We start from the raw sequence: 27,748 nt of genomic DNA on the forward strand, positions 1-27,748 counted from the left end.
GAGCCCTGGCCCAGGTGAGGGTCTGGGTGAGTGGCAGGGCAGTGGCAGTACAGGACGGGTAATCCCTCCTCCCTGGGTGCACGGGGCTTGGCCCCCACCTCCGTATGGGGCTTCAAGCCAGGGGAACCCACAGTGGGGTTAAACAGAAAGGCCTCCTGGAGGAAGGAAAAGATTCCCAGAGTTCTGTGCTTCAAGCCATTTTGGTAAAAAAACCTAATTAGAGGTGACAATGGTGACTTTGTCTGTGTGCTCACTTTTTCCCCCTCTTCCCCACACCTCCCCCTTCTCTCTGTCCCTCATTTGTTACATCCATGGGAAAACTAGGTAACGTTATAATTACTGAAAATATTGTGGGTCCGTGGAAGCTAGGGGGAGGGGCGTCCCTGGGAGTGCAGGAGGCCCTTCTTTAAAAAAATTTTTTTTTTTTTTTTTAGGTTTTATTTTATTTTTTTCCTTTTGTTTGGAAACGGAGCCCTTTGCAGTCATGCTGTCACAGTTAAAATAAGGTTTAAATTACAGGCCAGCCCGTGGCTTTTCCCCTTTCTTTCAGAATTTTTGCCAACTTGCAATTTACTTAATGAAATCCTGCTATTCCGTTTAACGGGGATATTTTTTGCAGATGTTGATTTAACTTAGCTTTGCAAAATATGTGAACTGTACCGTTTCTTTTCCTATTTTTAACGGTCTCAGGATTCTGGTTCAGCAACTCCACAGGCTTTGCCATGCCAACAGCGGTGTTTACTCCCATCCCTTGAAAATATTTGTTTTCCATTGCTCTGTCCGCCCTCCCCTCGGTCCCACATATCCACAAAGGGGAGGGGTCCCCTGCCGCAGCAGCGTCTTCCAGCGGAGGCGCAGTCAGGTTTCGGAATGGTTGGAATTGGGCTGATGGAGCTGGAAGGAACATCGGAGCTTCTTACAGTCCAAACCCCTTGTTTTGAAGAAACAGACACTCAGAGTGGGGAAGTGACTTGCCTAAAGTCACACAGCAAATTAGGAGCAGGGTGGCTTGAGGCCTAAGCTGACTCCTCTGCACAGAGGTGAGAGTGGGGGACTGAGGGCTCTTGCCTTGTGGCTCTTTTGGCTGTTTCTGCTCCCCAGGAAGAAACTTCTTCCCCCAGGGAGCTTTGGGCCTGGAGCATCCTGTGCTGGGAGGGAAGTTCTACTTCATGTCTATCCGAGGCAGCTGTGACACAGTGGGAAAATCTCCCACGAAGAGTCCTGAGACCCTTGGGGCTTGGGGCAGAGCTTCTGCTGCCGATTAGCTTCTGTGACCTGGGGAAATTGCTTAATCTCCCCGAGCCTCAGTTTCTCCTTCTGTACCGTATGGGTGAGAGTCTCCCTCCCAGACCGTTGTAAGGGGAGGAGGAGGATGTGAGAAGGTCTAGCATAAAGCACAGCAGGTGTCCAGGGAATGCTGCTGTAAAATCCTCGCGGACTTTCAACTCTGGTACCCAGAGTAGGACACCGGCGGAGAGGTGTCTTTGGGTGTCCAGCGTCTGTGTCAGAGACGGCAGGAAATGCCCCTTCCCTTTCTCCTTTGGGGACCTCCTCCAGCCACCGTTTCTTTAATGAGGAGTCACCCAGAATGACAGGGACTTGTGTGGCGTCAGGAGACAGTGGACAAATATTTGGCATCTTGGGGCAGAGGCCCAGAGACGACAGCACAGCATGAGGCCAGGGCAGCACTCCTGATGGCTCCTGGAGGGGGGAGCATCTCACCCCCTGAGGGGGGCCTGTCCCCCACTACCCAGGGCAGCACTCCTGATGGCTCCTGGAGGGGGGAGCATCTCACCCCTGGGGGGGGGCCTGTCCCCCACTCCCCAGGGATCACTCCTGATGGCTCCTGGAGGGGGGAGCATCTCACCCCTGGGGGGGCCTGTTCCCCCACTCCCCAGGGATCACACCTGATGGCTCCTGGAGGGGGGAGCATCTCACCCCCTCGGGGGGGCCGTCCCCCACTCCCCAGGCCCCTGTCAGGGCCTCGCCCACAGCCTCTCAGAGGTCTCCGAGGTCTCATGTGGCCCCTGCTCCGGGAGGGAGCCCCAGGCCATCCTGGGGGCGGGGCTGGCAGGAGAGCAGGGGCAGTGGTTCAGCGCAGGGGGCGCGGGGCTGGGCCTGCCCGGAGCACGCATTCCGCACACACGCCCTGGATGCCGGAATGTCCGCTGAGCTGGAGGAAGTGCTGGCAAGACAACAGAGCCGCGGGGAGCGCAGTGGGCCGGGCACTGGGGCCGGGGCCCTCTGGAAACGTGGAGATGGCCTGGCTGGGGCCAGGGCGGGAGGGCCGCCGCCTGTGACCTCAGGGAGCCGCTTCCCAGTTTCTGGTCAGCCTGACGGAGAGGCCCGGAGCCTCCCTGCAGCAAACTGCCCATTATATAAACTCCATTTATATAAAGTTGTTGTTGTCTTCGTATCTGCGAGTGGAGGTGGTGGGAAGGAAAGTGTGACTGGGACTTTTGTTGACTCTAGAATTCATCATACGGATCCTTGTGTGTTCATGACTCTTGGTCCTTTAAAGCTCCTTTCTGTCGTTAAATATAAAATCGTGTGTCATCGCGCAAGTAATGGACTTACATTCTCTTTATATAAAATTCAAAATACACTGATAAAGCAGAAGTCTTCCTTTCTGCACCCCCCCACCCCCAAATCCCACTTTCTTCCTGGGAGTTAACTACTCTAAACGACAAAACATGGTAGATTAAAAAAACCAAACAACAAACAAAAAGCAGGTAACAAACGTAAGGCAAGTTTAGACACTAGCGACAATAGATGTAATAGAAGCTCTCAAGTATATGCTGGATTTCCAGAAGAGACACACCTAAACAAAATTATATAAGAAGGTCCAGGGGTCCCTGGGTGGCTCAGAGATTGAGCATCTGCCTTTGGCCCAGGGCATGATCCTGGAGTCCAGGGATCGAGTCCCACATCAGGCTCCCTGCATGGAGCCTGCTTCTCCCTCTGCCTGTGTCTCTGCCTCTCTCTGTGTCTCTCATAAATAAATAAAATCTTAAAAAAAAAAAATAATAACGAAGCACCTTTATACACCTAACAGCGTAGCTTTGAAATATCTAAATCAAAGATCGACAGAAATCAGAAAAAGAATTTGACAAACCCTCAGAAGAATAAGACTTTATCACACAGGGCTTTCAGAACTTGACAGATCCAGTGGACAGACACAGAGAATCGTGAACGACACTGTAAACTTGTTGATATATATGTATTTTCAGACCCTTGTCTCACCGTACTATACCAGGTCTTTGCTCAACCCTTGGATTTTTTAAACTAGAGCGGTCTGTCTTATCTTAAACGGGCTTGACAAAGATCAGAAGAAAAAGCTCCAGAGCTTCAGCACTGCGTGCTTTGTGCAGTCCTAGATTCCCACTTAGAAAATCCACCTGCCGCCTTGTATTTGTCACTCCCAGGTGTGGCCACCGTTCCTACCCTTAATGAGCCAGTGGTCTTTGGGGGGGGTGGGGTGTGCACCCACGAAACAGCGGGGAACAGTCAGGTCCCTGACCCTCCGTGCCCACCTTTGCGTGGCTCCTTATGCCTGCACCACGACACAAGTGCTCAACACCAGTTGGATATTTGAGATCTTGTATGGTCTGGCCCTTGCCAACGTCTGTATGCTTTTTTCTCCATGAGCCCTACTGTGTTGTGTTGTCTGGCCACAGGAGACTGTTTTGCCTTGTCTTCTCCTGCCGGAGCACCTTGGCCCAGGCCATTCCTCACCCTGGAGCACTGCTTTCTTTCCCCTTCCCTTCCTTTCCCCTCCCCCACGCTTGGCTGTCCACCCCTAGATGGATTTGGGGGTCCAGCCTTCTTTGCCTCGTGCCCCTCATTCATAAATGAGCATTCTAATGCCCTTCGGTAGCCTCATGCTCTCTTCCCTGGACTTGGAGTTCTTAGGGCAGAGGTGCAGCTGGTCTCCTGATCCCCCGGGAGGACAGTTTTGTGCATAGTGTAGGTTCTGGGCAGTCCCGTGGGAGGAAGGCAGCATCTGTGGAGAGCCTCGCTGCCTGCTGCACTCCTGCTGGAGCGGAGAGAGAGGCCAGACTGAATGTTTGTGATTCTGGGCACCACCTTGGATTGGCCAAGAGGCCTCAGGGTCCCCCTTGTCTGCGAAATGGGGCACTAAATACCATCACCTCCTAGGGTTGTTATGGGAACTAGGTGTGCCTGGCACATGATGAGCTTGTAGGACATGTCAGCTATTAGCACAGAAGTCTCCATCTGACAATTCTTTGTTGTGGGTGCTCTTTTTTCTTCTTTTTAAAGATTTTATTTATTTATTCATGACACACACACACACACACACACACACACACAGGCAGAGACACAGGCAGAGGGAGAAGCAGGCTCCATGCAGGGAGCCTGATGTGGGACTCGATCCCAGGACTCCAGGATCACGCCCTGGGTCGAAGGCAGCGCTAAACCGCTGAGCCATCCAGGCTGCCCTCTTTGTTGTGGGTGCTCTTGATCCCATTTTGCAGATGGGGAACCCGAGGCCCAGAGGGGCTGAGGCCATTTTTTGGGATTTGAACCGAGGTCCTTGATTCCCAGTCTCACGTGGAGGTGCACACTGACTGACCCGAGGCTCTGTCCTCACACACACCCAGACACAGAGTCAGGGCCATCCGCGGTGGCTCCAGAGTGTCGCCTTCCCTGCCGGTCTCCCGGCCTGGCGCTGGGACCGCCACGTCCGTCTGATGCTAGGAAGTCCCGTTTGGTTCGGTCTCCTTCCTGTCCCTGTCATTCCTCCCTCGAGGAAGCCAGCTCTCTCACTACATGCCAGGCTGGTGAACCCTCCACTCTTGGGACCATGACATATCAGCCAGAAAAGGGGCCTCTTAAATCTTGCAAAAAAACATAGGTTCCCGGGCTCCACCCAGGACCCATGAATCAGAATCTCCAGGGGCGGGGCCTGGGAATCTGGACACAAGGGCCCAAAGCAGGAGAAACACAGGCTGTCTTAACCCTTTTAGTTTTCAAGATAGGAAGCCAGGCCTCCGATTGGGGTCTGCGTTGCGGGGAGGCCCAGTGAACCTGGGCAACTAGAAAGCCCTCTCTGGACCCTTACCTGGCCAGTGGCTGCTGCCCCTTCCCAGGACTGTCCCCACACCTCCTTCCCCATCCCCCAGCCTCGAATCTCCAGCAACCCTGTACAATGGAAGTGGTTGCGAATGGGTGTGCAGAGACCTTTCTGGAAACGCAGGCTCTGCTCGCAGACTTCCTGTGTCTTACAATGTTATCTTCAGAATAGGAAACTTTGCCCCATTTTTGCAACGCACATCCTTTGCCTGAGAGTCTGTGGTGGTGCCGGCCAGCCGGGGCGGGTCACTTCTCAGGCAGAGGCGGGGGTTGCTCCGACTGCGAAGCAAGGAAGGACTCTCTCCTTGTTACCCACAAGAACAAACAAACAGACCCTTTTGCAAAAATAATTCGTGTTGGCTGGACTCATCAGGATTATTTGTTCCTTGAGCTCAGTGGTATCGAGGACCGAGGCTTTCCTCAGAGAAAGGCTTTTCCTAGCTCTGCGGCCTGGCCCTGCTGCCTGACCTCTGGCAAATGATTTCTGCTCTCAGAGCCTCAGTTTCTTCTTCTGTAAAGGAAGGGCGTTGGGCCGAATGGGTCTATAGCCCTGACATTTAGCAAGTCCCCAAGAATCCTGATTTCCCCTAACGTCCTCCAAGTTTCGCTTTGAAAATAAGCATGATGGTGCTGTTAGATGGTATGTTCCATGGCCCTCTATAATTTTCAGAGTTTCCACCAATCCAAGAGTGGCGTGCCCCCTTTACCCTCAACTCCCGGACATTCACAGGACCCATTCGACTGGTGGATGGCTTCCCCAGGTGACAAGGTCCCCTCTGAATTGGGACCAGGGACACAGCCCTCAGAACTCACGGTGGGTGGGGCCTTGCACGGGCTTGCAGTTAGCTACAGGCCCAGGCTGGCGCTCACCTCCTATAGGCCAGCTGCAAAGAATGTTTATGCTGTTTCTTTTACTCCTCTCCAACTGGAAGTCTTAGGGAGGGCTATTTTGGTTTGAGGGAAGAAATATGTGTGTAGAACCCACTAAATAACTTGGAACTGACCAGAAAGAATGATGTTTACAAAAACAAGAGTCTCTCTGATTTCCTTTGACATCTCCGTCATCTCGTCCTCACTTCAGCCTCCAGCACCTCCCTCACCCTGTTAGGACCCGGTCCTCCCAGGGAGCCTTGTGTCGCGGCCCCCTTGCACACAGTAGGCGCTTAGGGAGCACGGGGGAGGAGCCAGCCTGCTCAGCAAACGGCTCTCCTCGCGTCTCTGTGGTACTTCTGTTGGCGGGACCCCAAACCCACAATGAGTGGTTCCTGAAAACATCCGACCCACTCTTTCCCCTCAGGGAATTTGCTTTCAGGGTTTCAGGGTGGAGCTCCACATGTTTGGGGCAGCTCTCGTGGCTGGGTGGGAGCGGTCAGGAGGGGGCGCTTTGAGAAGGTAGAGAGGCTCAGACTGGCCGGAATGACCCACTGGGATGTGGTTCTTGGTGGGTCTTTGTAAGTAAGTGGGTCCATCTGCTGGTTTTACCGTAACAACCAAGAGGAGGGCAAGGGTTGAACCAAGTCGTGCTCAGATTCCAAACGTCCGGACGAAGGTCCTCCGTCTGTGGGTCCATTACAGAGCCCACGGGGTCTGTGGCCAAATGTCCATCTGGCGGCAGGATGCATGCGTGTGCAAGCCCCTGCCTCAGTGTTTTTGTTGGTTTGACTGATAACAATTTCTGAAGCCCCAGAGGGAGGGGCAGAGGAGTTGGCGCAGCAGAGAAAAAGCACCCACCAGTACGCCCGGCTTCCCTGCCCCACAAGATGAGTCCACCCCAGGGGACGCAGCCAAGAGGCCCCTGCTAGCCTCGGGAGCCCCTCCGAGGCTGGCTCCATCGCCCAGCGGATGCTCTCAGGGTCTTGATGATGCAGAAGACATCTGAAATGCTCACAAGGCCAGGAGCAGTAGGCCTCACGTGGGCGGCAATCCCAGGGGGCTCTGCGGAGCCCCTCCAGAGCTAGGAGACAGAAGGTGGAGGGAGAAGAAGAATCTTCTGGCCTGGAGGCCAGGCCTGACTCCCTGCCAAGGTCAGTGCCACTTCAGGGGCTCTGCGTTCCTTGGGGGGGGCGGGCTGAGGCTGGCTGGCCGCGGGGTAGCGCCAGGACAGAGGCACCCCAGGGAGACTGGCGGCTCTGGGTCTCCCTGGCACGGCTCTGGTCCCCACGTGCCCGGAGACGCAGGCGGTTGCTCCTGACTCGGTGGCCTTGGGGACCCGCCCGGCCGGAACCTGCCATTCCCCGGTCAGTGCCGCCTCCCCGACTTGGCAGGGCCGCCTGCTGGAGCTGGAGCGGCCCTCGGTATTTCCAGCTTGGCCCCCTGCCCGTCTCTCTGGGGCCTTGCAGTCTGTCCCTCGCGGGCCAGGACCAACACGCCCTCGCAGCTTGACGGCTTCCCAGCCTCCCCCGGGGCCTCTTCCTGCCACCCCGCACTCCTGGGCCTATCTGCGGGCCCCTCACCTTGCCTGCTCCCCAGGAAACAGTATTCGTTGAAAATGCAGCCGCCTCCCCAGTTGAGAGCAGGGGAGCCTGGCTGATGTGTCAGCCACCAAGGAGGCCAGGACTGGCCTTGGTTCATCTACTGCAGTGGCTGCCCGAGGGGTTTCCGCACGGGGTGAGGCCCTCCCCTCCCGCGCTCATGTGCAGTTGCCCTGGTTGGCTGGGGCCCTGGGGCGCCAGGGCCCAACGCCCTAGGAAACATTGCTTCTTTAAGCTGGGTGCGGAGATAACTAGGTGGCAGGGTGGCGTGCTGGAGCTGAGGGCTCCACGCCTTCCTGGGCAGCCGCTGAGGGACCCCGGGGTGCTGGGGGTCCAGCCTTCCAAGTGGCTTCCTCTCCCAGATACGTGGAGAGGGAATAGTGGCAACTTGGGGACTCCTCACCGATGCAGGCAGATTGGATTGGGGGGGGGGGGGTGATTGCAAAGGCTGCTCTCTAAGAAACCAAGTTTTGTGATTTTCAAATACCACAGACTGTGATGCTAACCGGATAATGTTTCCCGTTGGAGGTCATTTAGAGATGTGCTTGAGTGAACAGATAAGAGCGATTTGTAATCGGTATGCCAGTTGTTTATACAGCCCTCGTAGGATAAACAGTTCTCCCGAACCTTATTTATATTTTGCATTTGTTTATCAAAACTTTTTTTTTTTTTTAACTTCAACCCAGCTGCTTTCGGAATTATTACAAACTCTGGATTTAGGAGTCCTAATTAATGGTACTTTATTGTATGTGCACAATCATTTATCTTGGCAGCATGCGTGCTTTATCCAAGAGCCTCAGCGCTGAGGGTAAGGGAAGCAAAAAGTGTTCCTTCCTCCTTAGAGTGTCAACGTTATGTGAAGACTCCAGGGACAGATTGTCTGTCTTTATCAGATCAAAAACAGTGTGCCAGTGGAGGAAGAAGAAAAGGAGGAAGATGACCAAGGGATACTTGTTGGTGAGGTTGGCATATCGTGGGGGTGTGTATGGGGCCAGTAGAGGAAGGAGAAAAGGAGGAAGATGACTTAGGGATACTTGATGGCACTTTCCAGCAACAACAACTGTTCATCCTTTTTTTTATGATCTGATGTGTTTCCTCTACCATTTTGGTCCTTCACTGGTCTTTATGGCTCACTGTCGACATTCAGCCCGCCAGCCAGCACTGGCATCAGCCTGGTAGCACTACTTCTCATTAGGAATTAAAGGTCCTCCTTGGTCCAAGGGTGTGGCACTGGTCGTAGAAGACCCGTGCTCTGATTTCACACCTGGATCTCACTGTCATGGGGGTGGGGCCCAACTTCACACCAAGGATGGTCATCTTGTTCTGCTGATGCCCAGATTTCTTGGGGCGTTGCCATGCAAAGGCCTCCCAAAGACTTGACCCAGATGAAGAGAGGCCCATACTTCCATACTCTTCCGCACCGTGTCTGCAGGTGCCTGAATGACTTTAACAAACCTGAGCTCAACTGTAGCGTCTCCTGCCTTCAGTCACCCAGCTGCCTGCTCTTCTCCTTCCTCCAGTGAGGACAGAGCGAGGGAGCAGGTGCAATTAGAGGCAGCACCTTCCTAGCCTCTCATGGCCTCTCAGCTTCAAGTCTTGGGGTCTCCTTTTCTGGCCAGTGAGAATTCTCAGGGGTGGGTTCACCAGTTACCTTCTTCCTGCACGTGTGCACACGTGCACACACACACAGCAACCTTGCATGTCTGGGGGAACATCTCCCCATTGCGCAGATAGGAAACCGAGGCGTGTCAGGGTGTTATGGTGATGGTGGCACCCAGCTTGGGGTGGAGCTGGAAAAGAAGGAGACTTCTGGGCATTTGGGGTTCACGCTGGTATTTTTAACTGGTTTTAAGCGCCCTTTCTTGCAGCGATGGCCACAAGACAGGGCTGGGATGTTGTGCGAGGCTTGATGCGACTAAGGGCCTGGCCCGGGAGCTCCAACTGACTGAGGAGGAAGTGGTTAGGTGGCCAGGAATGCAACCTGCGCCTCCCAGATTAATTAATAATTGAGAGCTGGCCCCCAGCCAGGCGGAGCTGCGAGAGATACAGTGAACAAAGAGTGGTTAACTACAGTGGGGGAAGGAAAAGTTTGACTTTGCCTGTGGCTAAAAGGGAAATTCACAATGGCCGTGATTTATGGGCTGAATTACTTGGGATCCTCCTTAGTGGGCCCAACTTGGGCATGTGCTCCAGGAATGCAGACGCTGGCGGCCTGCAGGGCCATTCGTGCCCACTGGAAGGGAGGAGGAAAGGGTGGGGGGCAGTGTGGCCGGCGCCAGCCTCGGCGGAGGAGGCGCGAGGCACACCCGTGGGAGACGGCAGGGAGAAGGACTGCACCGGCCGCCTGGCGGGGCTCGGGCTGGGCTAGTTGAGTGCCCACCGGGACATGCTCTTTGAGGAGGAACGGAAGGAATGGTGGGTGTGGAGGAGGAGTCTGGCTGTCCTGGGTTCCAATCCACACTAAATGGCCGTGTCACCTCCCTGGGCCTCCGTTTGCTCCTCGGGGAGATTATACCTGGGATTGTCATCAGGGTTAAATGAGGTTGCAGCACGTAGACAGTAGCTGCTCCCTAGCAGCTGGATTCCCATAGCATGACTCGAGATGAGGTGTCAGTGACAACCCAGCAAGGGCAGAGGGTACCTGCAGCAACCGAAAGGGTCATTACTTAGCAAATCCCTGTTAGGGTTCGCTGGGCCCATGCGTGCCAGGCATGTGCTGCTAGTTAGGGTAGACCCGATTATTCAGCCTCCTTCCCCAAGACTCCCTTCGTGCCTGCCCGTGATTCAGGAAAGACACTCGTCTCTCTCACTAGCACTCAGGTCTCCTCAGCTGCAAACAGCCCCCCAACAGGGGGAGGTAGTGCTAGAAGGCACTTGGGCATTGCCATCAGTTGGGTTCAGCCCAGATGTCTTCTGGGCTTCTTGTCTTTTCTGGAAGAAATCAAGGATTAAGAAGTGGATCGTGGCAAATAAGCCATATGCCCCGCTTAGCTGAAGTTAGCCACTTGGGAGACCAGGTGAAGCACATCGCTCTCGTATCATTGATGCGTTGACCTGATTCCTATAGTGTGAGCCCATGTGTATTCAGACACAGGTTGAAGGATTACTTTGAGAAATAGAAGCTGTTACTGAGGGGATGGCTCACCTTCCCAGGGTGCCTGGCGGGAGGCAGTGACAGTAGAGGAGCGCCTCCAGCCTCAGAAGACATGGACAAGCCCTGATCCCGCTTCCTGGTTAACCCTGGGCAGTGGGGCAGTCAGCCCACCCCTCTGAGCTTTAGATGCCATAACATAAAGCGGGGTCACTTATGAATGGGCTTGGAGAATTGGAAAACCCTCCATAGTTAAAAAAAAAAAACAAAACAAAACAGTATCCCACTGATTGGGGGATAGAGCCACTTTCTTGGCCTGGGTTGTAGGGGCTGCAGGAACCAAGCTTGGCCTCCTGCTATTGTGGAAACGAGTGTCAGACTTGGGTTGAAACGTGGGGCCAGGTCTGTGGGACCGTGTCCACGTGCTAGCCTGACGGGATGGACAGACAGACTGGCTCCCTCCCTCCCCTGCACCTCCAGCCCCAGATCAAACAAGCCAGCTCTTTATAGGCAGCTTGGAGCTTGGGCAGGGACGCACCGGGCAGCTTCAGCTGCTTCAAGCCGCACAGTAGCACAGCCACAAACCAGAGACCTGGTCGCAAGGTGAGCTTCTGCCAAGCCCGTGGGTCATTTTGCAACATTTTTGCAGGGAACATTTAAATCTCATGTTACTGCATTCTTCACGGCAACTATTAGTATTTAATTGTGGCTTAATGATCTCTCCAGTCAATATTAGTTTTTTGCTTATTACAAAGCCCTCCTGTTTGTTCTAGAAATATACAAGAATGATCCAGGCAGCCCTCATTTTAAGAGAACCCAGCGGGCAGGACTCTGTATTCACCGAAGAGGTGTGGTTTATGTACTTTTATGTCACAAAAGGATATTTTAAAGAAAAGGATTTAATGCGAGGATTATTTTTGAATTGAATGCCCCTGCCTCTGGTACTTTAATTTGGGGGTGCTTATCCTAACCTGCTGCTTTAGTGTAAATCAAGGCAGGTGTGTTTGACGTGCAGAGGTCACGTGACACTGTCGTTGGTAAATAACAACAGGCCAGTATTAGATGAGGCTTATTTTTGAGAGCTATGCAAATAAGGAGACAAGCCTCCCACCCTGTTCTTTGGCTCTTCCATTCAGAGCCATGCCCTCTGTTCCCTTCACCCTCATAGACTTAGCAAGCCAGAGAAGTTAAGTCCACCCCCATTGCCAGACGGATGACTGTAGGCTGTAGGCGTTTTGGGGGAGGGGGAGCCCTGAAACCAGCCTTGCACAGAGCGAGCTCATCTGGGATTCCATCAACCAGGCTGGTTCATGAGGATCAGCAAATAGGAAGGATGCCTCTCCCTCCCTGCCTCGGTGTCCTGCCTCTGAACATCAGGGTTGCCCCCTTTCAACCTTTTTTCAAACCCAGGGGAGACCCATATATTTCCCAGCCACCCTCCCAGCTCTTGGATGTAAAAATCCACCCAGTACCCCATCATTGAGAGCACTCTGTCAGGCTCATGGTGTCGGGCCCAGGGGGAGAGAGGCAGAGCCGAGGGCAGCGTAATCCCAGGCCAGCCTGCACGGGACAAATGGGGTGGAGACGCATGCCCTCCTGATGACAGCATCAAATAGGACGTGGTCACACCCAGGGACTTGAGGAAGGCTTTTCAAAGGAGATGACATAGGGGTCTTGATGTTTGAGCAGGAGTCTGACCAATGTTGGGGAGGAGGGGAGGAAACTGTTGTTAGGACCTTCACTGACTCGCTTTGAGTGAGGTACTCTGCAAGAGGAAGCTAGTACTCAGCAGAGACACCTTCCTGGCATGCAGCGTGTGCCCCGCTCGGGACCTGCACTCAGAAGGGGCCTCTGCTCAGTTTAATGCACTACCTTCACTGCTAAAATTCTGGATAATTTTTTTAAGGAGGCTCCACGCTGGGGGTTGAACTCCCATCCCTGAGATCAAGACCTGAGCTGAGATCAAGAGGCGAAGGCTCAACCGACTGAGCCACTCAGGTGCCCCTTGAATAATTTTTGAACAAGGAGCCCTGCATTTTCATTTTTGTATTGAGCCCAAGAATTTTGTAGCTGGTCCTGGCACTCAGAGATGTAGGCACCTACCCACAGTAACAGAGCTGTTTGGATTTGCACCAGTTCACCTCTCCACCGCCCGTGGTCTCAGGAGCCTGCCAGATTGAGCGAGAGTAGGATGGACAGAGTAGTCCCAGAGTAGGGAGTTAAGGCACAGGGAGCTGAGGGACCCCAATGGCGGGAGATGGCGGGGCCAGGGATTTGAGGGGCCCAAGCTGTGGGGACCTTACCTGGTTATGGGCTGTGTCTGTACCAGCATTGGGTTCCTGCACCTGCGAGCTGAGATGGGCTGATTGAGGGCGATTTTGAGGTACTTTGTTTTTCTGGCTTTACATTGGGTCCGAGTAGAAGTGTGGGGGCAGGAGGTTTGCCAGCAAAAAACGCCAATTGTATTTGGGAAATAAAAGTAGAGGTGCCCCAAATTCTCCCAGTTCTGGGAGCCTGCAGGACAGGAATGTGCCCAGAGAGGGGCTTCCCTAAAGCACCTGCCATCTGCCGCATACCGCACCCCTGCCCCTCTGCTGCATGCCCAGGCTGTCCGCTGCGCGCGCGCGCACACACACACACACACACACACACACACACACACACACCCGGCTGAACCCCCACAGGGCCGATTTTGTGCTCTGTGGTCTCGGATTCAACGGGGGAGTCAAGGTTGAGTTGAATCAGTGAATGTTGGCACCTAAGGCCTGAAGATGAAAAAACCTAGAACCCTGAAGGGTGGGGAGGGGCTTGGTTTGCCTGTGAATTTGGGAATTCAGGCCATCAACCCTGCCCACCTGCAGGCAGGGAGGATTTGGGGGCCCCTTCTCATAACCACCACCTCTCTGCTGGGGACCGAGGTGCCCAGCTTTATTATCTTGCCCCAATAGTGTTATTTTAGAATCTTTCCAGGGGCAATATGAAAAGCAAGGCTTTCCCACCCCAGTAGGTCTCTGGCTAAGAAAACAAACAAACAGATTCAGAGTCTGACTTTGTGATAAGACAAAAGAGGACTTGGAATGGGAGCAAAGTTCAGCAGCTTTTGTTGCAGAAACTGGTTCCTTCTCTAAAAGTGTGGGCTGATTTTATAAGCTGCTTATCGCTGTCTCTCCCTTCCAGACACTTCTCCGACCTTCCCTCGCAGGGCACAGGGAACCTGGATTCACCCACCTGGACTCTGTCCCAGGCCCTGCTTCCTCAGGGTCTTCTGTCTCGGCTCAGCTGGCTGGGTTTCCTTGAGGAGGGCCAGGCTGGTCCAGGCAGGTACACCGGTGTCCTCTGGTCCCCGGGGCTGATGGCAGCCTCGGTGGCCCTCTGAGGCTGCAGCTGCCTGCAGGGTGTTGTCTGAAGGGAGCTTGGACCACAGAGCACTGAGAGCCAGGGAGAAAAGCCGTAGCTCCCTTAGTGCAGGGAGACTGGAACAATCTCTGGGCAGGTGGGAGAAAGAGATGGATGCTGATGGTAGCAGGCCCGGCGTGGCTCCTCTGCTGGGTCTCCCTGCCTCCCCTGGAGCAGCAGGTCCCAGGAAAGTGGGGGCGGGGACGCAGAGTAGGCCTGTGTGTTAGGGCGCCGGGTGGGAACTTGTTTTCCACCAGGAGTGCACGAGGAGTTCACTTTTCAGGACTTGTTTGAATACTGCCCGAGATAAAGGAATGGAAACCTTACCCACCTCAGCCCGGGCTGCCACTTTGTTCCGCCAGAGACATGGGGCCGGGCAGGCCAGGGTCAGGGCGCCAAGGCTGGAAGAAAGGCCTTTCCCTAGAGAAGGCCGGTTATGGCCTGTGGCCACCGACTATCCTTGCACCCCTCGTCCCATGCCCATCCAGGGCAAAGGCTCTGGGGAGCACCCCGGAGAGCAGAGGGAGCACATGAGGCAACAGGAAGGGCTCAGCAGAGAGTGTCAGGCTGGCCAGCCAGGATCCCCACACTGCATTGCCGTGTGGCCCCTCCATCCCGGGCTCCGTCCTCTGAGAAGGGGGAGTGATTCCACCTCTTGGACTTGGGAGTTTCCAAGGAGAGAATGGATGAAGTGCCCGGCCCCTCCCCGCACCCCCAGGGGCTCAGCCTGGGTTAGTAGCCCTTTCCCAAGGCCACCATTCTGCACTATAGCCTCGAGAAGATGCTCACTGGGTTGTGGAGTGGTGGGAGTGTGTGGCAGAAACTATACTTAAAAACTAAGAAGGTATATGTGTTTGTAGGACTACGCGGGGGGCCACTGGTAACTGTTACAAGGTATGCCCTATGAGAACCCCACTGCCCTCCTGGTTATGGTAAGGTGGGCAGCACACGATGGGGTGGTGGCCCCCTGCACTGCCGCATCTAAAGACTGTCTTTTTAAAAGATTTTATGTATTTATTTGAGGTGGCGGGGGTGGGGGGAGGCATAAGTATGGGAGAGGGGGAGGAGCAGGGAGCCCGATGGGGGGCTCGATCCCAGGGACCCGAGATCTTGACCTGAGTCAAAGACACTGAACCTACTGAGCCACTCAGGCGCCCCCAGGGACCCCTTTTAATATCCAGTCTTTATAGAGCCCTCCCCGCCAGCTCCTAGCGGCCCTGGCTAGGTTGTTCCCGTGCAGTCCCTGTCACATTACCCTGCTGTCCTAGGTTGCAACCACAGGAGTAACGCAGAGTCCACCGTCTCCGAGCCCAGGTAGTCGAGCTCAGATCCCAGCTTTGCAACTTCCTAGCTGAGGGCTGAAGTTCGGGCCTGGCTTCCTTCATCTTGAGATGGGAACGAATGACTGGGAGGAGTGGTGGGAGTGGAAAGTGACTTGCCAGGATGCGGAAATAGTGCGTTTAAAGTGCTTCATATTCTGCGGCCACTAGGTAGAGGTTCATTAAGTGATGGCTGGTATATATTAGGATTATTAGTATTACTGGCTGGTGTCTTTTATTATTATTATCCCTACTACTGTTATTCCCCCTTGATTCTCAACTCCATTGGCAAGTCTTATCTTTGTAGATATTATTACCTAATGTGAATACCTTTATGAACTACGGAGCTGACTCAGTCAGTTAAATAATATATACAAATAACACATAATAGAGATAAGATTGTACGGTGGTTAACAATATTGGTAAGAGTAAGGACAGCTGTTGTTTACGGAGGGCTCATGTTGAACCAGGCATTATTGGATGCCCTTGACATGAATCCCGACAGCCCCACGAAGTGAGCAATGATTGCATCCCCATTTTTCAGATTAGGAAACTGAGGATCAGGGTGGTAAAGTCGCGTGCCCCACATTTCCCAGCGGGTGAGTGACAGAGCTGAGATTCACAGGCAGGAAGCCTGTGCTCTTAAATCCAGCCCTGTGCCGGAGACCTGAGGGGTCCCAGCCGGAAGGCGTATTTCCACTGTGCCTTGGCACGGCACTTTACCTCTCCTGGCCTCCGTTTTTGCATCTGCAAAATCGTCACTTTTGGCCACCCCGGCTGTGTTTCCTGGCTTCCCTCCTCCCCTGCTGTCATCCCCCCTTGGTACTCCCATCGTGTCCCTGTCTTGGGGGTAAAAACCCCGGAGCAGAGCAGCTGGCCGGCCTACTGTCTGCAGGGTGGTGGCAAGCACAGTCCCCGGCCCCAGGGACCAGCAGCTGAAAGAGCCCCTGAGGTGGACTCCGTGCAGGCGGCAGCGGTGGCCAGACCGCCCGTGATGTAATGACCGATTAGGAACTTCCTCTTGGAAGCCTGGCTTCCTCTAGGAGCCAAAGGTGCTGGAGCTGAGGTGGGGGGTGGGGAGGGGCGAGTGGGAGCGAATAAGAGGAAACTCCTGTCAGCTGAGCCCTGCTTTTGGAAAGAGTTCAGCAGAGAGGCTCGTTCTAAGCTGTTGACCATTAACATGGCCCCGTGCACATTCCTTCCCGGCTTCTACTGCCAGAGCCCAGTGGATAAAGGACCAGTCTCCCCCTCCCTTAACAAAGGAAAAAAAAAAAAGAGCCTCTAATTAATGCTGCATCTCTGGACTTGCTGCAAAACCCAAAGCCATTTCTGCAGCTTAAAATGACAAAGGAAGGTTAAGTGGAAACTCCTTTTCCCCCCTTAAGTTTGATTACAAAAACTACTTATCTAATGGGCAAACAGGGCTTTTAAAGGGGTGTTAGGTTAACCAGATGCAGGGCCACATAATTACTCCCAGGCCTGGGAGCCGCAGATGAAAAAGCTGCCGGTTGGACGGGAACTTGAAGCCACAGGCATGACATGGGACAGAAGAAAGGAGCTTTCCAGGAGGGCAGGAGGCCCCGGTGCGGCCCAGGAAAAGGGGGTTGGAAGAGCCAGCCGCTGGGCTCCTCTCCGGCTTCCGCCACCAACTTACTGGGTGACCCTGGGCAAGTCACTTCACCTCTCTGGGCCTCTGAGTCTCCCTTCCTGGCCCTCAGTGGGGTCTGGGTCTGTCCAGCGTTGCTCTGTGTTTATTTGAGGTCGGCCTTTTCCATCCAGCCTCTGGAGAGGCAGGGAGGCTGCTGTGGCCCTGAGCGTGTGAAGCAGCAACAAAGTTTAAACACGGAGGAGTATGGGCGGCCCGGCCAGGCCCCTGGGGACCAGGAGGACTCGGGGCCCAGCCTGCAAACGCTCCGAGCCCTCATGTCCACCTCTCTTAGAGCCAGAGACTTGAATCTGGGCACATCTCTGGTTCCCTTCACAGGATGGCCAGGTCCGAGGCCCTTTGGCCAAATGGAAAGGGGGGGATCACGAGGAAGACAAGCTGCACTGCGTGTGCTCAGGCTTTTGGAGCGTGCGGCCCACGGGGGAGCACACAGGAACGTTCCTGCCCTTTGTTTTGATAGAAAACTGCTGATTCGAAGAAGCTAAAGGCTCTTCTTGGGATTTCAGCTCTCCCCGCCTCCCCCAGGCTGCAGTGGGCCCCTTGTTGCCCTAGTACCCCCCGCCCCCAATTACACGTTGGGCTCACAGCACACTCACTGGGCAGAGAGGCCAAGAGGAAGGCATGCCAACCACCCGATGGGCTGGCTCCAGCCTAGGGGAGAGGGCCTGTTGTCCTCTTGCCCACCGCAGGCGTCCACCACCCTCTGGTGGCAGGAATGTGGGTACCACCGGGAGGCCGGGCCACCCCTGCCTAGTCTGGAAGCGCAGGGGCTGTCCCCTGGGCCACCACAGAGCCCTGCTGAGGCCACTCCAGGACAGCCACGGGGAGCTGGCCTGGCAGCACATTCCCTCTCTCTGCCTTTTGAGTCCTTCAAGGCATCATACCTGCAGCGAAATGCCCAGCTCCTCGGGGTACAGGTGGTGAGTTTTGACCACGCATATACCCCCGAGTTCCCATTGTACCAATCCAGGTACATCATCCCAGGACGTTCCCACACGTCCCTCCCCAGTCACCTCTGCTCCCTGGAGGTAATTCCTGGTCTGATTTCTATCCCTGTAGGTTAGTTTTGTCTACTCAAGAATGTTACATAAATAGAAACAAACAGCCTATCTTCTGTGTCTGGCTTCTTTCACTTGGCGCAATATCTTTGAGATCCATCCGCAGTGCTGCGTGTTTCACTAATTCTCTCGTTTTTATAGGTGAGTGGTGTTCCGTTGTATGGATGTACCTTATTTTTGCGTTTCCATTCTCTTTCGTGTGCCTGGACTGCTAGAACAAAAGTGTCATAGCCCAGGTGGCTTACACAACACATATTTCTTTCTTATGGTTCCTGGGGCTGGGCGGGGGGGGGGGGGGGGGGGTTCCTGAGATCAAAGTGCTGGCAGTTTGGGAGTTTAGTGAGGGCCCTGCTCCCAGTTCCTAGACAGCTGTATTCTCTGTGTCCTCTGATGAAGGTGCTGATCCCATTAGTGAGAGTTCTACCCCCCTGTGACCTAAGGACCCCCCCCCCCAAAGGCCCTGCCTTCAAAGGCACACTGGGGGGTTACGATTTCAGTATCTGAATTTCAGGGGTTCACTAATATTCTGTCCATAATATCCATCCTCCCGTTGATGGACATCTGAGAGCTCTCTGCCGAGTTTGGGTGACTGCCGGAGAGCTGCTGTGAACATTTCCCGGAATCACAGCAATCTCGAGCTCATTGTTCAGATGGGAAGCCTGAGGCCGGGCACGAAGGAAGATGAACTGGCACCAGGCCCAGAGGCGGACCCCTGACCGCAGGACTCCTGACCCCCTGCCCGGGGCCACTCTGCTAGGTCTGCCCCAGACACAGCACCAGACCGAGCCTCCCCTCCACCCCCACCCCCCAGAGCCCTCCCAGCCGGGACCCAGAGCCTGGCTGGGAACTAGGCCAGGCCCCGAGCAGGGGGTAGTGAGCAGGAGTTTCGGTCAGAGCGCGGTCATCTTTGATGTTGTTCACTCGGGTCTGACTCCCTGGTATTTATTTGCAATTAAGGAGCTGGTGCCTAATTAGGTTGATGGCGGGACCACAGCCTTGGAGCCACGAGGAGAAAAAGATCTTCTGCAAAAGACTGTCCCCTTGCACCCTGAGTGGCAGCCTGGAGGAGGAGTGGGGCTTTGCCACCGCGGGGAGGGCAAAGGTTTGGGGGCCCTGCTTTCTCACTCGCAGAGAGCATGTCGGATTGTGGCAGCCACACTGCATGAGACCCGAATCCACACGTGTGTGTATGTGTGCACGTGTGTGTGTGTGAAAGTGTGTAAACAGAGCCACAGCGGCACTCGACTTAGTTCTAGACAGTCGACTTAGTTCTAGACAGTACCAGTACCGTGGGTTACAGTTCGTGAAGGTGGGGGTGGAGGTGGGGAACTGCCATCCGCTATCCTGTTGTAACCTCCCCTGGTGGTGACCCTGGGTTGTGACCCCCGACACCCCTCAGGAGCCCTGGCCTTTGAAGGGTTAGGGCCAGCACTGGGGCCAGTAAATGGACAGCTACGTCTTTCTGCGCCCCATTGATCTCCTGCTGGAGTTTCCCGAAAATCCAAAGATGATCTGTATAAATGAGGCGCTGGATTATGAATAAATCCATCTTACCTGTGGGAGACTGAGGCTTAGGGACACTCTGTGGCTCGTCCATGGCCATACATCCGGCCAGTGGTGAGAGCCTGAGGTCCGTCTCACTCTGAAACCCTTCGGCTCATGTGATGAGCATTAGATTAGAATTCTAGGTTCTCAAGTTCTGGCCCCAGTTCTGCCCTCTGCTGCTGTGTGTGCTCAGGTGAGTCGCCCTGTACCCCTGGGGTGCCATCTGTGTGGCGTGAGGACATTGGATTCAATTAGTGGTTCCCACAGGCCAGTCTCAGGAGTACGTTTTCCCTGATTCACAAGGAAAGAAGAAAATTTCTTGTAATCCACTTGGTTAACTTTGACATTTCTGATATAGGCCCTATCTATTTTATTAGTATCAAATTACACTTTCTTTTGTGCTAGTGGTAGTGGATGGTCTTGGGGTTTGTAATAACTCTACATGTGACAAAATAAAACAGTAGTAACCCTGTACATTCACAATCTCTCCGTTAATGTATTGGTTTGAGAAAGGCCAGAGTGTTGGGGTTCCCTGGATAAGATGATGTCACTGGGTCCCCCAAGCTCTGGAGCCCCAAGACCCCAAAAGCTGGATGGGGACCGGGAGGTCCTGACCATGGTGATGTGCTTATTTGCTGGCTTGCTCTCGGGAGACCTCAGACCTTGTCCACCATCCCTTGGGGCCTGCGACCACCGGCCCCAATCCAATGGGAGCTAGAGGTGAGGGCAGTGGGCTGACTCTTAGGATGAATTTTTATTTCCTCCCTCCTTCCCTTTTAGCATGTTCTAAAAGCACCCTAGTGATACATGCAGTCTTGGGACAGAGGTAGAGAGGACTGAGGCCCACCCTTTCCTACTGGAAAGTCTAGACCAGCCAGGGGCACTGACTGACAGCATAGACACCTGCCCAGGCCTCGGAAGTGACCATACTGAAGGCTGTTGGTGCATGGGAGGGAGGGATCAGGGAGGGCTTCTCAGAGGCAGCAGTCCATCTCCCGGAATTTGCAAGCCTTGGCCAGGAGCCCAGGCGTGATGAAGTGTTACCCAGTCTGCTTAACCAGAGAGGCTGTAGGAGGTGAGGCCTGGCCCAGCCAGTGTCCCTGAGCCAGACACTTGGGGCAGGCTGGGTCCTTGGGTAGCTCTGTGGGGTTCATCTCCTAAGCACAGGATCCGGTCCTGTGAGGAGTACTGGGGCAGGGCTGGGGTGGGGGTAGATGATGAGGGGCATTTGGCCTGGCTGGGGTGGGAGGAGCTAAGGGGTGGGGGACAGGGAGTGTCCCCCTCCCACCCCCCCGCACCTGCCCTGAGTTCCATTACTCTCAACCTCCCTCCTTCCCTCCTCCCCACCCCCGCCCCAATTCTGACTGCCAAAGTGCTTCTTTGCCTTTTACTATGGAGGGGCTCCACCCTGGGGCAGAGCTGCCACTTTACGACTGGGTGGCCCTCTGAGCCTTATCTGTAAAGTGGGGAAAGCAGTAAGTCTCACTCAGTGAGGCTGCTGAGCCGTCGGGAGCGAAGGCCTTTCAGCGTGGGGTGGGGGAGTGACTCACTGGCTGTGGGTGGGCACCCCTAGGACTCAGACCGTGAGAGCAGCCTCGTTACACACAGGAAGACTGCGGGGAGGGGGGGCTTCAGGGGGGAGACTGCCTGGAGCGTGGGCAAGAGCCCCGCTCTGGAGTGTGGCCTGGCACCGATGCTGGCTCTGGTGCTCGCTCGTCTGGACCCTCGACCAGCTCACGGCCCCTCCCTGCGCCTCAGTTTCCTCACCTGTAAAATGGGGTGATGATAGAAATGAACCAAGGCTGCTGGGAAGAAGGCGCCTGGCTGATGGAGGCTTTCGGCGATGCACGTTTCCTCTCCTATCCCCCAGCGTTCTCCAGGCCCAGATGTTTGCCTCCCTACCTCTCCGTGTCTCGTGCACTAGAGGAATCGTCACCGCGTCACCGCTCGCGAGAAGGCTGGCGCTGGGGTTTCACGGCCAGGCTGGGACAGCACCGCTTTCCTGGCACTTAGAAACTCCCAGACCAGGGATCCCTGGGTGGCTCAGCGGTTTGACGCCTGCCTTCGGCCCAGGTCGTGGTCCTGGGGTCCCGGGATCGGGTCCCGCATCAGGCTCCCTGCAGGGAGCCTGCTTCTCCCTCTGCCTGTGTCTCAGCCTCTCTCTCTGCGTGTGTGTCTCATGAATAAATAGATTTTAAAAAAAAGAAAGAAAAGAAAAGAAACTCTCAGACCTGTACCGGATGGATGCCTGGAGAGAGGGGCGGTGGCCTGGAGTGCCCTGGCTGCCCACCTGCTGGGCCTGGCCTAGTGCCTGCAGCTCGGTCACCCCCCACAGGCTAGACCTGTTGCTCTACCTGCTGGCCAAGGGGCAAGGATCAGAGTCTCTTCTCTCCCCACTGGCTAGAACCAGGAGGAGCCTGCAGGAGACTCTGAGGCAAATTAATACATTCCCAGGGGGTGGCCTAGGGACCTGTGTCTGGGACCTCAGCAACCAGGCAGAGGGTGAGGGGCACGCCCTTTGGGGCTGTGCCCAGTCCAAGGCCTCAGTGGAGTTGGCGGCCTACAGGAGGCCCTTGGGGAAGCCGGTTTCCTGCTAGGTGGCTGGGCGGGCCTCCCAGCGCATAGGAGGATCTGAGGGGCCCTGTCACCCTGCTGCCCTGGGGCTTCTAGGCGGGGCTGGGCGACAGGCAGACGGAGTTGACCTCGCCCAGGCTCCTGAATGAAGTTGTTAGTGTTTTCAACCCGGGTTTGGTTGGACTTCGGTCCGTTTCTCTTGGGGCAGACATGCCCTCAAGTGCCTCGCTGTGCTCCCATCACATTCTCAGGAGAACTCCCCGTGCACGTAAGGAGTAAGCCCCCATGCAGGGGCTGTGTGGGAACGTGCCGCCTCACTCCGAGCGGTCAGGGGTGCCCACCTGCCTCTCAGAGCTGTGGGCTCAAAGGAAAGACCAGATGTTCAAAGGCTTCAGAATCTGAGAAGCTGGCCACACATGAGAGCAGCAAGGACGGGGCTCAGGCCCTGGTCTCTATCCGGTCTTAGGTCTGGGGTCGGAAAATTATCCAGACGTGTAGAAATGCCTCCAGCTGGAGGGGAAAGGGATCGCAGCCATCTACGCCACCCCTTGGCTGTCCAGAGAGGAGCAGCACACACCTTGGAGAGAACTGGCCATCTCTGGAGCCCTGCGGGGCAATCTGCTTTAAGGCTCAGAGCCCCTCAGCCTCCGTGTCTCACAGAAGGGGCCGCAGTCTGGGTGAAAATGTGCACTTCATGCCAGGAGAGCCGCCTTGAAGGGTGGGCCGCGGGGGTCACTGAGAAACAAGGCATCACGCTCAGCGCCAAGGCTGGGAACAGTCTGGGCTGGAAGGGGGATTCTGGGGGCCATCTGCCCCACCCCACTGCGCCTTCCCATGCCCGCGTGCCCTGGGAGTGGTGATTTATGCCCCTTCTAACAGCTCAGCCCCTCTCTGTTCAGGTTGAGGCTCGGCCTGGTGGGCTTCAGATCCTGGCGGTGCCACTCACTAGCTGGGTGGCCTTTGACAGGCTGCTGCCGCCTGCCAAGTCCCAGATCCTCCTCTGTAAACCGAGGAGAAGGTGGCTTCGTCGTGGAGTGATTGAACACCCAGTGAGGTCAGGTGTAGAGTCAGAAGTGCAGTGTGCAACACCTGCAACCTTGTGGGTGCACGGTGTTCGGCCCCTCCTTTGGGTGTGTGGGGCAGAGGGGTGACAAGGCGGGGGGGTGTTGTCCCGCCCCTGCTGGCTTGAGCTTGGAAAATTCTCCAGGCAGGAGCCGGGTGTGGTTTGTGTTTGTGTACCCGGGGCAGCGAGCACACAGTGGGTGACTCGCCCTCCCTGTGAGCTCACACACGGCCTTCGGTTCCTCCTTCGCTCACGTGGGGACAGGGCTGTTCTGCACACCCGATGCTGGAAACAGCCCCCACTCCGCCCCTCGTCCCCCCCTTGCAGCCCACCCTGCCACTCCTGCTCCTCACCTCTCCCCCCGTGCACCTGCACCCCACTGCCCCCCACTGCCCCCCACTAACCCCACCCCGCACCCCGTGCCCTGTGCTTGCCCCGCAGACGCCAGCATGTCTCCGGATGCCACCAAGCCGAGCCACTGGTGCAGCGTGGCCTACTGGGAGCACCGGACCCGCGTGGGCCGCCTCTACGCGGTGTACGACCAGGCCGTGAGCATCTTCTACGACCTACCTCAGGGCAGCGGCTTCTGCTTGGGCCAGCTCAACCTGGAGCCGCGCAGCGAGTCGGTGCGCCGCACGCGCAGCAAGATCGGCTTCGGCATCCTGCTCAGCAAGGAGCCCGACGGCGTGTGGGCCTACAACCGGGGCGAGCACCCCATCTTCGTCAACTCCCCGACGCTCGATGCACCCGGTGGCGGCCGCGCCCTCGTGGTGCGCAAGGTGCCCCCCGGCTACTCCATCAAGGTGTTCGACTTCGAGCGCTCGGGGCTGCTGCAGCAGGGGCCTGAGCCCGACGCCGCCGACGGCCCCTACGACCCCAACAGCGTGCGCATCAGCTTCGCCAAGGGCTGGGGGCCCTGCTACTCGCGGCAGTTCATCACCTCCTGCCCCTGCTGGCTCGAGGTCCTCCTCAACAACCACAGATAGTGGCGGCCACCGAGGCAGCGGCCTGCCCCCCCCCTCCCCTGCCCAGAGACACAGCCCCCCTTCCCTCCACGGACGAGACCCCCCTCCCCTCCCCTCCCCCAAATATCATCTACCTAGATTTAATATAAAGTTTTATATATTATATGGAAATATATATTATACTTGTAATTATGGAGTCATTTTTACAATGTAATTATTTATGTATGGTGCAATGTGTGTATATGGACAAAAGAAAGACGCACTTTGGCTTATCATTCTTTCAATACAAATATATTTTCTCTCCTCTCCTCCTTCCTCCTCTGCTTTATTATTATTATTATTATTTGTTGTTTTGGTCTTGTTTTTGTTTCGTTGTGTGTGTGTGTGTGTTTTTGTTTTTGTTTTTTTTTGTTTTTTTTAAAGGAAATGATACAGCAGAGCTAGGTGGAAGAGCCTGGGTTTGGTGTATGGTTTTTGAAATCTCATGCCCAGACAAAAAAAAAACAAACAAACAAAAAACAAACAAAAAACTAATACCAGTCACTCGTTGATAATAAAGTATTCGCATTATAGCTTTTTTTTTTTTTTTTAATGTCTTCTTTTTTAACAAAGAGGGGGCATGCAGGGCTTCAGTGGGTTTCTGGCCTATGGATCCAGCATCCTGAAACTTGATTTCAGTCTTTTACCAGGTAAAGAGTAGAAGTGATAGATTGAGAAGGAAGGAAGCGCATGTGTTTACTGTCAAGGTCAGAGAAGGTTCTGATGCACCCTCCTGCCATGGCCCCACTGTGTCCTCAGGATTGGGGCAGGGGGCCGGGGGGTGGGGGGAGCTAACCCATCCTGGGTAGTCCCATCCTGGGTAGTAAGCTCTGCCAGTTTGATGGAGGAGGCTCAGGTCCATGCCTCCCATCTCTGAACTGTGCACAAGCCAGAAGACATTAACTCTCACCACTCTGGGGAAATGGCCTGAGAAAGAAAGACAGGTCCTTGAGCCCACCTGCCACCTTCAAAAAACCCACCCGAGTCCCAGGGTGAAGCTCCTTTGGGACCTAGACAAGCCACTCTCCCACCCCTCACCAAAGAGCTCAGAACTAGGCCATGGGGGTTGTATTTAGGATTCACGCAAAGGCAGGTTGTTTCTTTCTACTCTATAAAAGGGAAGAGAGTTGAGATTCTAGAAGAGCAAATGACTAGCTCATAACAGATCAGGGTTAGAAGTCACATTTAATGGTAGGACCAGAGCCATATTAAAGCAGTTTTCTCTCTTGAGAAAACTCAAAAAAAAAAAAAAAAAAAAAAAAAAAAAAGAGAAAGAAAGGCTGCCTTGGCCAGATAACTAAGGGGAATGTCACATTGTATATCTTCTTTCTTGGAGATTTACATTAGCATATTAAATGCTCTGAGAAGTCGTGTGTATTATCTGTCGCTGCGTAATAAATCCTCCTAAAACGGAGCAGCTTGAAACTGACATTTCTTATCTCTCAGTTTCTGTGTTCAAGAATGCAGGAGGGCTCGCGGGGTGCTGGGGTTCAGGGTCCCGTGGGCTGCAGTCGAGCTGTCGGCCAGGGCTGCAGGCATCTGAGGCTTGTCTGCAGCCCCACGACCCGCTTCCACGCTCCCTCACGGGGCTGTGGGCTGGAGGCTTCAGTCCCTCACCACTCGTGATGTGGCTTCCCCCAGAGCAAAGGGTCCAAAGGAGAGAGACCAAGAGGGCAGCCGCCGTCCTTTATCCCCTTACCTCGAAAGTGACGTGCGTCTCCTCGCCAGAGTCTACTGATCCCGAGACCCACTCCTGCGAACGACGAGGGAGGGAGCACGAGAGAATGAATGGCACGGGGCGGGGGACCGTGGCCACCGCATCCCCTGAGAAATACACCATTTTACTTTCTTTCCCCAAGTTACTTCCCGATGGAGTCTTGTCCCCACCCCGGCTGATCCTGTCGCCGCACCCAGGCCTCCTGCGCCTCTGGCACGGGCAGCTGCTGCACGCACCGGGGACCGCACACCGAGGCCCTGTCCTGAAGGTGCCCACCGGCGATGCTTGCCTTCCTGGGCTATTCTTGGTGTGGGGTCGGTGTGGGGTCGGTGTGGGGTCGGTGTGGGGGCTGCTTCGGACTCGGGCAGTTAGCAGAGTGTGAGATGGAATAAGGAGCCGGTTCTCGGGCCCTGGTCCTCACAGGCAAGTGACAGGCTAAGGGTGGCGGAGGGGACAGGAGCAAAGGGCTGACGCCATGGGAATGGAAGAAACCATGGGGTGTCCATTGCATGGAACACCCAGGAGGCAGGGGAAGGTAGTCTGCAGACACTCGTGCTCTGGAGCCAGGTTGCGTGGGTTCAAATCCTGTGTCTGCCACTACAGAGTGACTCCAGAGACCTCCCAACGTGCCTCGGTGTTACCATGAGGTGGTATAAAACGGGGATAGGATTGTTCCTGCCTGGGGAGTAGGTTCAAATTGGGAGAAATAAGGACATCACACAGTTCCTGGTCCATCATCAGTGCGTATCCGCTGTTAGTAATACGGGGCTGGGACGGGAGAGGGAGGCTGGAGCCCTCCCATGTCAGGACAAGGAGCTGGGGTGACAGGTGGGAGGTGGGAGGGGGGCTGGTTTCTGAGTGGGCCAGGGAGGGGATCATTGTGGGCCTTTAGAAAGCTCCTTGTAAGGGCTTCCCAGCAGGAGGGCTAGGCTGCAGGCCGAATGAGCAGGCTGAGCCCTGCACCCAGCCTGGCTCCCCAGCACCCGGTGCTCACCAACGCCAGACTCGAGAGGGACTCTTCACTCTCAGAGGAAGTGGCCAGTCACCCCACGATGCCAGGGTGTGGAAGTAATCATCAAAACCCTTTATCAGGGAGCAAGAGGGATAGGAATCAACTCTCCCATTTCATAGATGAGGAAACTGAGGCCCAGAGCAGGGAAGCGCTCCCCTCAATCCCGTACTCATGGATGTCTGGATGTGCCCGGATTGCCTACCCCCGACCACCGGATCTACTCTGTGCAGACCAGATAGGGACACCCTTTTGCCACCTTCTGGATTCTCAGGGTGCCCAATTGGCTGGATGACGTCAATTCTAGAATTCAGCCTCACAGGCCATGCTCTTCCTCAAGGACAACTTTCCCCTGGTTCCCTTGCCAGGCCACACCCTCTCACTCTCCCCCACCGCTCTCAGGCCTGCGCCTCCCAGAGGCCCGACTCCCTCTGCCGTCCAGTACTGTCCAGGCCTTGGTCCTCCTCTCGAGCACTGAGCAGAGCTGAGCTGTTCCACGTGAGGGTGAGCGGGGAGTCCCTGGGTTTTTCTTCTTTTCAAGTCAATAACTGGCAACAGGCACTGTGAGCCCTTTCTACACGCTCAGAACCGTGCACCTGGTGTCCAGGAGCGCCTCCGCGGGCAGGGTCTCAGCCATGCCCCCTTTGCAGATGGAAAGACTGAGGCTTGCACAAATGCTGTCATTTGCTCAAACTCCGGGAGGACGGAACAAGCCCTCTGTGTCAGGGGCCAGCTGGGGGC

At 55.2% G+C, this 27,748-nt stretch overlaps 1 protein-coding gene across 1 annotated transcript in view; it reads left to right on the top strand.

Moving 5' to 3' along the window:
• Positions 1-25,710, top strand: part of SMAD6 (SMAD family member 6) — a 75,165-nt gene extending 49,455 nt beyond the window's left edge. The window contains exon 4 of the mRNA XM_025472399.3: positions 23,719-25,710. Within this exon, the coding sequence (XP_025328184.1) occupies positions 23,719-24,263 (545 nt within the window). The 3' untranslated portion in view covers positions 24,264-25,710. The remainder of the gene's footprint in view (positions 1-23,718) is intronic.
• The last annotated feature ends 2,038 nt before the right edge of the window (positions 25,711-27,748 follow it).

The sequence above is a fragment of the Canis lupus genome, chromosome 30 (assembly GCF_003254725.2).
Source record: "Canis lupus dingo isolate Sandy chromosome 30, ASM325472v2, whole genome shotgun sequence".
Taxonomy (NCBI): domain Eukaryota; kingdom Metazoa; phylum Chordata; class Mammalia; order Carnivora; family Canidae; genus Canis; species Canis lupus.